Here is a 12,202-nt window from a genome sequence, read left to right as displayed (position 1 = left end):
GTATAAAGATATTACAGCCATAATGGATCTGGACAGATGACAGATGGATGGTGCTCCAGGAATAGCAAATAAAACAGCTGCAGGCTATCCCCACCACTGCTTCACTATCATCTTGGGAAAAATATTTAAGATTTTATCAGAATTTTTTCTGGCTGATTTTATGCTAAAATGGACTGTACACATTCACAAAATTCATCCAAGCATCTTGTCTGTGAAGGTTTTTGTGCAATGATGCATCATGGACCTCATACTTACTTTAAGCATTCCAGCTAAATGTAGAAAAGAAAAAATTGTTTCTATCCCACAGCTCCACTAACCTGGTTTCATATTATTACTTTTTTTTTAGATCAGGATTACAGATACCAGACCTGGGCAAATACTCCTAGAAACAGCCCTTCTGCTTTTCATTTGGCATAAGATCTCCCTCTGTTCTTGAAGATGTCATGCTTCCTTCCCTTCCCACTAAAGAGGGTCATGCTTTGGTCCAGCAGATGACGAGCAGCAAAGCAAAGTCCATGGGAACATGAGGGAATGGTTTGCCAAGCAGCAGGTCCATGCTGGTGTGTGGCCTTTAGTCAGGGTTAAATAAACACTGTGTAAATAAATAAATAAATTTTCCCCAGGTTGTGACCTTGTAAATCAAGCCTAAGCCTAGAAGGGATTTTTATGGGCCAGCTGGAACAGCAGAGCAGTCTTAGCAGAATAAATATATAGGGGGAAGAAAATAACTGTGCCTTCCAGTTGCTCCCAGAGTGCTGTGGGGAACATTTGGTGCTGCTGTAAAGACACGCCAAGGATTTAAAAGGCAGGAGAGAAGGGACATTGTTCTCATTTACTCTGTGGTTGCTCCACATTATTTTAAGAAGTTTAAAACAGGACTAAAATGCAGTAAAATGCAGTCTTACAGCTTCAGAGCAGAATAGAGAATTTCCACAGGTGAATGGAAATCTAACCAAACAAGTTCCTAGCAGCAGGTTTCACAGAAGGGGATGGGATCTGGGCAGGACTTGCTCAGTTGGTTATCCGGGCATTGCAGCCTCCTGATGTTTCAGTAATTTACTGCTCATTACCAAATAATGGTACTAACATCATTAATACTTCGAGCAGTCCCTAGATGCAGTGCGTTTGACCAGACTGCATTAAAGCTACTGCACACATTTTTGAAAGTCCAGAGACACTCGTTCAATACAGCAGAGAAAAGCTGGAAAAGGGAGCTCCCACCTCCCAACCCTGCAATGGCTTGGTCCAGCAGGGCTGGAGGAGACGGGAAAAAGAGGATTCACAATGAGGAGATGCAGGGACAAGCGATATCCGCAGAGCTGGGAGAGGAGGCACTGGGGACAGGGGGCTTGCAAACGCGACGCTTGTGCCTGATGGGGACATCCAAAGGGATGCAGCCAGTGCTGGCATTTTGCTTTTTCCAGGGGTAAAAAGAAGTAGCTTCTGCTCCAGAAGCCGGTAGGAGGCCACCCTGCCCGTATCCCCTGGCTGCCCTGCGGCTGCCAGGCACAGACACCCCTTGCCCAGGACATCCACGCTGCAGTGAGGAAAGGGGGCTCTGTGCTCAGCAGCCGCCGGACAGGCAGAGCATAGCCAGAGCAAACACGGGGGATCCTGGGGAATTCGGGGCGGTACCGGCAAGAATGGGGCAGGAATAGGGTCAGAGATAAGCAAGGATAGGGGAGGGATGGGGCAGGGATAGTGGCAAGGATAGGGGCAAGGATAGGGGCAGGAATGGAGCAGGGATGGGGCAGGGATGGGGCAGGGATGGGGCAGGGATGGGGCAGGGATGGGGCAGGGATGGGGCAGGGTAGGTGCAGGGATGGGGCAGGGATGGGGCAGGGATGGGGAAGGGATGGGGCAGGGATGGGGCAGGGATGGGGCAGGGATGGGGCAGGGGTGGTGCAGGGATGGGGAAGGGATGGGGCAGGGATGGGGCAGGGATGGGGCAGGGGTGGTGCAGGGATGGGGAAGGGATGGGGCAGGGTAGGTGCAGGGATGGGGCAGGGATGGGGCAGGGTAGGTGCAGGGATGGGGCAGGGGTGGGGCAGGGATGGGGCAGGGCTGGTGCAGGGATGGGGCAGGGATGGGGCAGGGGTGGTGCAGGGATGGGGCAGGGATGGGGCAGGGATGGGGCAGGGGTGGTGCAGGGATGGGGCAGGGATGGGGCAGGGATGGGGCAGGGATGGGGCAGGGATGGGGCAGGGGTGGGGCAGGGATGGGGCAGGGATGGGGCAGGGATGGGGCAGGGATGGGGCAGAGTAGGTGCAGGGATGGGGAAGGGATGGGGCAGGGGTGGTGCAGAGATGGGGCAGGGATGGGGCAGGGATGGGGAAGGGATGGGGAAGGGATGGGGCAGGGATGGGGCAGGGATGGGGCAGGGGTGGTGCAGGGATGGGGCAGGGATGGGGCAGGGATGGGGCAGGGGTGGTGCAGGGATGGGGCAGGGATGGGGCAGGGATGGGGCAGGGATGGGGCAGGGATGGGGCAGGGATGGGGCAGGGATGGGGCAGCGGTACCGCCGGTGCGCGGGCGGGGCGGTTCAGTCCCGCTCCCCCGGTGCCGATTGGCGGCGGGCGGTGCTGGGCGGTGCTGGGCGGTACCGGGGCGGTACCGGGGCGGTACCGGGGCGGTACCGGGGCGGTACCAGGGCGGTATCGGGGCGGTACCGGGGCGGTACCAGGGCGGTATCGGGGCGGGCCCGTCCGGCGGCGCGGCGCGGGGCCATGCGGCAGCCCCCGGGCGGTGGCAGCGGCGGCGGCGCCGCCTTCCTGCCCGCGGCGCGGTGCGGAGCGGCGGCCGGAGCGCCCCGCACAGCCATGGGCGATGGGTGGCTGCCTGCGGACTGCGGCCCCCAGAACCGCTCCGTGGCCGGGGTGACGGCCGTGCCGCCCGGGAGCAGGCAGCTGCCCGCCGCCGAGCTGCTGTCGCAGCAGTGGGCTGTGGGCATGAGCCTGCTGATGGCCCTGGTGGTGCTGCTCATCGTGGCCGGGAACGTGCTGGTGATCGCGGCCATCGGGAGGACGCAGCGGCTGCAGACCCTCACCAACCTGTTCATCACCTCGCTGGCCTGCGCCGACCTGGTGATGGGGCTGCTGGTGGTGCCCTTCGGGGCCACGCTGGTGGTGCGGGGCACCTGGCTCTGGGGATCCTTCCTCTGCGAGTGCTGGACCTCGCTGGACGTGCTCTGTGTGACGGCCAGCATCGAGACCCTGTGCGTCATCGCCATCGACCGCTACCTGGCCATCACCTCGCCTTTCCGCTACCAGAGCCTCATGACCAAGGCTCGGGCCAAGGGCATCATCTGCACCGTCTGGGCCATCTCTGCCCTGGTCTCCTTCTTGCCCATCATGATGCACTGGTGGCGGGATGACGACCCCCAGGCGCTGGAGTGCTACCAGGATCCGGGCTGCTGCGACTTCGTCACCAACAGGGCTTACGCCATCGCCTCGTCCATCATTTCTTTCTACATCCCCCTTCTCATCATGATCTTTGTGTATCTGCGGGTGTACAGAGAGGCCAAGGAGCAGATGAGGAAGATCGATAGGTGCGAGGGCCGATTCTACGGCAGCCAGGAGCAGCCGCAGCCGGCCCTGCCCGCTCACCCTCACCACCAGCCCATCCTCGGCAACGGCCGAGCCAGCAAGCGAAAGAGCTCCCGCATCGTGGCCATGAGGGAGCAGAAAGCCCTCAAGACTTTGGGCATCATCATGGGGGTGTTCACCCTCTGCTGGCTCCCCTTCTTCCTGGTGAACATCGTCAACGTCTTCAACAGGGACCTGGTGCCGGACTGGCTCTTCGTTTTCTTCAACTGGCTGGGCTACGCCAACTCCGCGTTCAACCCCATCATCTACTGCCGCAGCCCCGACTTTCGAAAGGCCTTCAAGAGGCTGCTGTGCTGCCGCCGGAAAGCCGAGCGGTGGCCGCAGGGCGGCGGGGAGCTGGCCCGGCTGCCCGGGGGCTTCATCAGCACCGTGGGCTCCCCCGAGCGCAGCCCGGCCGGGACCTGCTCCGACTGCAACGGGGGCACGCGGGGCGGCAGCGAGTCCAGCCTGGAGGAGAGACACAGCAGAGCCTCCCACTCGGAGTCCAAGGTATAGGGGGGCGTGGGGGCCGCGTCGGAGCCGGGACAGGGGGGAGAGGCAGGCAGGGAGACGCGCAGGAGCAGGAGCAGAGAAATCCCCGGCAGCTGCTGATGGTAATGCCATTGCCCAGCAAAGCCATCCCTGCCTTGGCAGGGCGAGTGCGGCTGTTTACTTAGGAGTAAAAGCAGGTGAACTGGTGTACGACATACCTCATCCGAAACTACAGAAAACAGGAAAGCCACTGACCGGACAACAAAGGAAATAAGGAGCCCATCCCGGAGACAGCCACCTCGTCTTTAGGAGCCGCGCTGTCGCGGGGACAGTGGCGGCAGCGCCCGCGCTCGGGTGACTGTCCCAGGACCGTGCTGGTGGCCGAACCACGGGCGGTGCTGGCCCTTGCGGCAGAGCTGGGCTGCAGCCGGGGTCCGGCCACCCCCGCCCGGCCCCGGGGCTCGTCCCCTCTCCCGGGCCGCCGGGGCTTTGGGAGGCGCGGGGTCGCTGCTGCAGGTGCTCCGGGCGCGCAGACGGAGACCTGCGGGCAAGATGAGTTTTAAGCTCGGAGCAGCCGTGCTCTCCTCGTCTGCAGAGCAGCGAGACAGAGAATAATGAGCAATGAGGAGCACTGGCTCAAAGGGGGTAAAACAACCCGACCCACACTCTTGTGCTTATTCCCTCTGCATCAGCCAGCAGTGAGTTACTGTGCTTATCTCCTTCGGCCAGACAATAGCAGTCAGGCTGAGAAACTTCTACCTCAAACTGTGCATATTGTACAGGGGAATGAACGGAGCATGTTTATATTAAACAGCATATTTACATCCCACTAATAGGGTTTTATGACAAGGGCCGGGGAGGAGCGGGGGTGAGGAACCTTCTGCAGCTTGTTCATTGTAATTACAGATGAACCGGGGGCGAGGGGAGAATCCCGGAGACGAAAAAATGTACTGCACATTTTTATTTTTTTTTTAAATGGCGACAAAGTCGTTTTTTGCACAGTGTTAAAAGAGTTGTAAAGTTATTTGAAGATATTACTTGCACACACGTACACACATGCAGATTGAAAAGGAAGCGGAGGTCTGAGTAACACCGACCCTGAACCTGATTTCTGGTTTTGTCTGATCTGTTATAGTTTTATTGAGAGTGACTTTTTTAATATTATTTTTTGAAGGTACTGTAAATATATCCATATTATAAATTAAAATATCTTAAGAGACTTTAATATTTTTATTTTTATTTCCAAATGCCCACGTGAATCTGCTGTTATTTTAGCACTTGTGTGTCATTTCCATTTTCCTCTCTGTGTGTGTTTTATAACATATTTATACTTTGGTGCAATTTACTACTGTGTAAGTAATTGGTCTGTGTGCAATAAATACCATTGCAGCACAAGCAAGTGTGTCTCTATAGGTTTTGAAACTATACCAACCTATAATGGGAAGAACAGCATTTGTTTTTCTCCAAAGATGGCTCAGATTACCAATACAACTTGATCTAATGGCTTTTCCTGACACAGTGTTGCAAAAAAACCTGTTTGAAACCCAGTATAGTTGTGTTCCAGTTGCACTGAGGTCTACTGACTTCCCTTATTAATAGGAAAATATTAATGGCTAAATTAATGGCTAAAGACAAGGTGTTTCCACTCTGATAATGAATACTCATTTTCTTGAACTATTCCTTTCTGGGATATATTCTTCACTTTTTTTTTCTTTTTTTTTCTTTTTTTTTTTTTCTTTTGTTGTTGTTGTCATAGGAATACATGGCTGGGAGTCAGGAGACCAGAATATTTAAGATTACAGAGGACGCTTATTTTGAAAGCTTAAATTGGTCTTGAGTAGAAAGAAATCTCTGTAAGCATTACATGCCACCCCACAAGTAGGTCCACTTCATGCTGACAGCAGGGCTGATCCTGCCCTAGCAGGTGATGATAACTGAATGTTACATTTTTCATTGCTGTAAGTAAGGAGTTGCAGTGAGCAGAAGTGCTGCAGCTTTGTCTTCCTTTATTGCTTTATGAAGGTGTGCTCTATTCTTGTGGTTTCATAAAGTTTTTCTTTACTGAAATGAATACATGGCAAACAGAGAAGCAAAAGGACAGTGCAGAATCAAAGTGAAGTAATTTTTAGTTTTATTAAACTCAGGAGTATAGTTTAATTAAATATCAGCTCCCAGGAACAGCACTTCCCAGAGCGAGTTCTTCAGGGTGGTGGCTCGCGGTTTGTTTTGGAAACCAGTTCTTCATTTTTCTTTGTTTCCAAAGTTAAGGAATTTGTCCTTTGCAATTTCTTATGTTGCATTTTCAGGGGGGGGAAAAAAGAAAGTTACTCTTTTTATGCAAATACAAAATAAAGGGACTGGAGAAGTAAAAAATACTTTTCTATTGATGTTACTGGAGTTTGATGTGAGTTGCAGTTAATGGTGTCTTCCTTGATAACAGTGAAATGGGTTCTTAAAATGCTGGGGTGACATCAGATCAGGAGCTAAGTGAGGTAGGCTCTGCCACTCTGCCACCAAATGATTTTACAAAAACCAAAATCTGGTTTTATCTTTGATTACAGCAAACACAACAGGACCAAAAGTGTGCACTGGATGGTGATGTCTGATGCCAGCAACTGCAGCGAGATGTTGGCTGTGCATGTCTGGGATGGGATGGGGAGACAGTGGTGCTTTCCTTGTGCATGTTGGGGATCACTGAGCCAGGGCAGGGCCAGGTCTCTGCCTGCTGGGTAGAGCAGGACAGGATCCCAGCACCTGCCTGGGAAGTGAAGTGGCTGTCAAGCCCTCATCCTCAGCAGGGTGCTGGATCCTGAGGAAGCACAGTGCCTACTGCATGGAGCAGGACAGCCTAATGGACTTGGATACTCATCTCATAAATCAGTTCACACACTCACTTCTAACTATCCAAACACTCCTGTCCTTAGACTTTAAAAAGTGGTGACAATTTTGTCTCAACAGGGTCCAACTTAGGTGGGAAATTTATGGCCAGAACTTGCTCTGTTTGCCCCGTGGAAGAGCTGTGCTGGGTGATGCATCTCCTGGACAAGTGTAATGGCACTGAGGTAGGATGGGTTTAGCCCACTGACCTCAGAAGGGCCAGCTGTGTCAGCAGAGCAGTCAACGGTTTGTCTGCTGTTGAATTTTGCCAGTTGACAACCTGCTGAAAGAGTCTGGAGGCTGACACATTGAGTCCCTTCGTAGACAGCTGAAGTAATCCCACTGGCAGCCTGCACAGGGATGCCAGTCCATCTCGCATGGCGTGGAAAAGGCAGTGGCACAGTAACAGTGAGGACAGAGCAGGACATATGGCACACACGTGTGCGAGGAAGGGGAGGCTGCTGGCGAGCAGTCTGCTGTGGATCACACTCAGAACAGGCTGTTCTCCGCAGAGAAGGATACTCTGAGAAGCGCTGTGGGGCAGCTGAAATACTCTGGAGGCAATGAGTCAAACACTCGGGATGAATGTATTTTTTTCTGATGAAAACCAGACATGGATTAGCAGTTGGAGCTGCAAGTCAGAAAGAAAAGGTGGTAGGCATGCGGCTGCACACGTACGTGGGCAGGAAAGCAACAGCAAAGAGCTGCAGGCCTGCAGGAGAGGGAGACACAGGTAAACCAGAAATCCGCTCAGAGAAAATGTCCTGCAGCTGCCAGGGCCAGAATTATTTGGCGAGGATGCCTGGAGACTTCCACATGGAAGACGCCTGATTCTCCAAGGCGCCGGCCGCGCTCTGTGCAGTGTTTGCTCAGCACTTCTGGAAGGAAGGCTGCCTCTCTCCGTGTGTTTAAATGGGAATAGACCGGGTTGGAGGAGTGGATTCAGTTTTCCATGTGCTCAGGGATGTTGAGGCTGTTTCAGACAAGCAGCAGGCTCTGTGAGAGCTGCACAGAAGCCCTCCTGCAAATCCTCTGCACTCTGGGACTGCAACCCCCAGCATCCACTGTCTGTTCTCCAAGCAGTATGGAACTATGTGAAAAAAGGTGGCTTAGGATCTGAGCTGTGCATTTGACAGCATCAGCTGAGTATTTGAGTTGCTGCATGCACTGGTTCTTATGTAGATGCTGCTTTCCTTCTTGGGTATCCACATGTCCTCAAGTATAAGAACAACTTCTTTATCGACTTTTTTTTTTCCTAAGCCGTATCTGAGACTAAGGTTTTATTAATAACCTCTAAGTGGCTATTTTGCAAACCTTCCTTGTGCTGCACACTTTCCTAATTTATTGTAATTTCCCGTCTGGTGGAGTGTACTTACTTCCTTTATGTAATGTATCAGCTGCAGGGCTGGAAATTGGGCAGCTATGAACTGAAAAGAGCAGACTTTCGTGAGGCCAAATGCGGTCAGGCATCATTGCCACTGGGAGCAGAATTTGACCTGATAATCTAATCTCATACGAGAGTCTATCTCCAGAAAAGTATTGTTACCAACAGCAAATGACCTCTGCTAATGAAGCTGGAGCAATTAGTCCTATTTAAAGCTGTCGAGAAAATGTTAACTGCTAAATAACAGTTAGTGCTGGATAGTTCAAATAATGAGTGTTTTGTTTGCTGGTGTGTGTTAGGTGATGTGTTGGGAAATAATTATCCTTTGACTAGAAGCCAGCTTTGTACTAATCAGAGAGGAGAAGTCATGTTCTGTTTGAAGGATTATACCTAAAAATAGTTCTGTTACCGCCACATCAACAAGCAAGATGAAGCAAACTCACGGCAATGTACACACCTTCCTAACATTTCACTTTTCATCCTAAAAACTCATTGTTCAGCTGGGACTTTCTGTTTGTGTCAAGAGCACCAATGTGATCTCCTGCAATAGCACTAAGCACACTCTCCCCAAGGAGCATTATCCTATGCACCACTGACTCGCTTTCAGACCCTGCCAAATTCCCAAACGCCCCAGGAGGAAGTAAGGATTCTTTCTCTTTATATAAACAATCACACATAATGTAAGATCAACAATATTTGTGGCAATCATGTTGCAGAAGAAATCGATCTGCTTTTTCTCTGAGACGTTTGTATGCTTGCCCATCCGCGAGGAGCAGCTGCCCATGGAAACAGCAGGTGATTTATCCCCACAATTCACTAACTCCAGCCTGTCAAACTCTGCTGGGAAAAGTGGCCAAGATGGGAAAAGGATAAAAAAGGCGATGCTGGTGAGCAAACACAAGATTGTGAATGCAAAAAGAAAAACTGGGGTGTCTTTGGCCATGCTGTAGGTGCTGCCTTTTACTGGTAAAGAGTTGTTGGTTTGGAGAGGGATACGCCAGGCAGAGGCACTGTGGAAACACAGGTTAAGAGGTATGAGGTCAGACATTCCATACAGGACCATGCCACCAAAGGACTGGCAGCTGAAATATGCCCAAATCATTCCTAGAAGTTTTTTTCCTATTCTTTGAGGATAACAGCAGCAGACTAAAGCACACCTGAGCAGCTTTCAGCTGATGTAAAGCCGCGCAGCTCCCTGGCCAGCCGCGGACGCAATGGACCCCTCAGCATCTCCCCCTCCTCTCCTCTCCAAGTGGCTCCAGCTGAGTTTTGTTGGACCTGGAGCCATCCCCCAGCCTGGAGCCACCCTCCTCTTCTGTGGTGCCAAACAGGAGGTGCCCCGTGGCCTTGGGGGTGGCAGTGCTGCGGGGTGTGCCGGGTGTGCTGGCCCTGGCTGCCACCGTGCCCCTGCCCTGACTCATCCTCTGTCCTGCCAAGCAGCCACAGAATCGGGCCCACCGTGCTGGAAATGGAACACAGTTTGGGTTTGTTATGTAAACTGGTGATCAGCTTCCTGGTTCACCAAAAGCAGCAGCTTGGTACTCACATTTGCTTCACAAGCCAACTTTCTTTTCTTCCCTGCCCCACTTGGCTTCCAGGTTTTTCATGGTAATGTTTGCTTGCTTGGCCTTAGCACCCAGCAGCACAAGGTTTTTTTATCTGTGCCCTGGCAGTTGTTAGAATTATGAACTGTACCAGGTTGTGGGCAGTTGTCTGGGTTTGGTTTTACCCATTCCTTTCAAGATTGATTCTCAGAGTTATGAATACTGGCTGCACCAGAGTGCAAAATTCCCCAACAAATAGGAAAGGAGTCCTGACCTCCAGGTTCACAGCCTAAAGAAGAAAATACAAACTTACCATTTGCAGACTTTTGCCATTGCCATGATTAGCAGAGCATCTCTGATGTAATGGCATACCCTTCCCATCTGATCCTGTGTAATGCACTGAATCTTGTTGTCCTTAATGAGATTAAATGAGGATTTTCTACTAGTTCAGTGCCTTAGCCATTAGCAACTGTTGTGTGTCTCTAGGCAGTGATGTATCTTTGCAAGCCTGGCCCAGTGTCTCTCTCAAAGCTAAGGTATTTGGCTTCTTCCTACGAAATTTATTTCCATAATTTGTCTTAAGCTCATTGGCACAATGCTTTGAAAGGCAGATCTAAGTGTATACACCAAAGAGGCAAACAGAGACACTAAAGAGCTCAGAATCTCAGCAGCTGCTAGGTGTATAAACATTTCAGCTACCAACAAGCCATTTTGCAGGGCCAGGTGAGTGCTGCAGCCCCCTCCAAATCTGCAAGCTGGCTTCCCTCAGAGGAGGACCCTGCCACAGTAAGGAACAATTGCAGAGACAGCACAATAGCACATCACAAAAGGTTTCTCCAGGTGGTAAAATCTGAACAGTGCTTTGCTGGCAAAATGTAGAGACCTCTTGTTAAGAAGAAGGAATCAAGAAAAGCCCCTGGCGGGATTCCTAGCGGGGAAGGGAGAGCAGCGCTCAGGGTTAAAGTTTGCATGTGCAGATGAGGAGCCCCGCAGTGACTGCTCCAGTGAGAGTCACGGATGCTGCTGCTCAGCCTCTGCCACTCTGCTCCCTTTCGGGTGAATAATGTGTGCCCCTCTCACCTGCCCGAGCGCCGGGAGGGACCCCAGAGGTGTCCAGAGACACAAAGGTGAGTGTCAGCCTGCCTGGCCACCCCGTCCCTCATTGTGCAGCGGAGGGAGGAGCGCTTCCTCTTGGACTGGAGCAGGTAAACCGGGAGATGTCCTCCAGAGCTCCCATTGTTCCACAGCTCGCAGAGCCCGCCTTCAGACAGGGGTGGTTTGTTTTTCTGTTCTTCCCCTAAATGCTCACTTGGGAGCCGTCTAATAAAACCTCAATTAGCTGGCTTAGGACACGGAGGGCGGTGTGGGATGTGTTCCCTGGATGGATGGCTCCATCCTCGCTGCAGCACGGGAGGCAGCAGGGGCGGTGTGGGACCTGTTGCTCACACACAGCATCGCTGGTACCCTGGCAGGTCCCCATGGCCACACTAGGACAGCCGCACCGCCAGCGCATCCAGGCTGGATCCGACACAGGAGCGTCTGTAGGGATCGCTCACAGAACAGCTTGTGTCAAACACTCGGGCTTTTTGGAGCTTTTATCTGATATGCAGCACAAGGCAGCTGCTGCAGTAATTGCCAGTGACAACAGGTGTTGTAGCAGTGCTCTAAACCACCTTGAGAACTTCCACGGGAGAGGTTTTGCTCCTGTTTCAGTGCCAGGTAGTTACCAGCTGTCTGGCAATGCTGTAGATGCCTGTCTGTGGTTTTCAGCATCAGCCCATCCAAGCCAGGGCTGGTACTTGCCCCCTCTCCTCCTCCCCCCGGCCCTCAAGACCCATTGCATGTCCTGCTTCCCAGCCTGGCTGTGCTGCCTGTGGTGCTGCATGGGCAGTGGGCTGCTGTGGCTGAAACCCAGCCCTTTCAGACAAGGCTTGTTTCAGCTGAGCCAGCGGGTTACACGAGCACGGGTAACAATTGCCAATGGAAGATGCAGAGTGATGGGTTAGGGATCATCTGTTCTGGTAGCAGCCCTGGTTTAGATCCATCTCTGTGGTCACAAATCTCGTGTCCAGTGGTGATGCTGCAGAAGCTGAGACCCAGACCAGCCCTCTCTGGCCATTGTTTTGCTTGGCTGGTGCTGAAAAAAGAGGACTCGCCACCCAAACCTTCCCTCCCTTTCAGAAGCTGCTCTGAATATTCTATTCAGGGGTTTAGTGACTAAGCCATTAAGCTTCTCACTGTATGTGAAAAGACAAAATAAATTTAGGTTTTTACAAATACTGGTGCAATAGGGGGAAAAAAAATTGAATTCACATTATTTC

The 12,202-nt window shown here is 52.1% G+C and overlaps 1 protein-coding gene across 1 annotated transcript; it reads left to right on the top strand.

The window, feature by feature from the left end:
- Positions 1-2,724: 2,724 nt before the first annotated feature.
- ADRB1 (adrenoceptor beta 1) lies at positions 2,725-10,337 on the top strand. The gene has a single exon (XM_023929277.2). It carries the CDS (start codon positions 2,727-2,729, stop codon positions 4,098-4,100), a length of 1,374 nt encoding a protein of 457 aa, XP_023785045.2. The 5' UTR covers positions 2,725-2,726; the 3' UTR covers positions 4,101-10,337.
- Positions 10,338-12,202: the final 1,865 nt, after the last annotated feature.

Source organism: Cyanistes caeruleus, chromosome 8 (assembly GCF_971803275.1).
Source record: "Cyanistes caeruleus chromosome 8, bCyaCae1.hap1.1, whole genome shotgun sequence".
Classification (NCBI taxonomy): domain Eukaryota; kingdom Metazoa; phylum Chordata; class Aves; order Passeriformes; family Paridae; genus Cyanistes; species Cyanistes caeruleus.
Note: the sequence above shows the minus strand (reverse complement) of the source record. Positions and strands in the feature narration are given on the sequence as shown.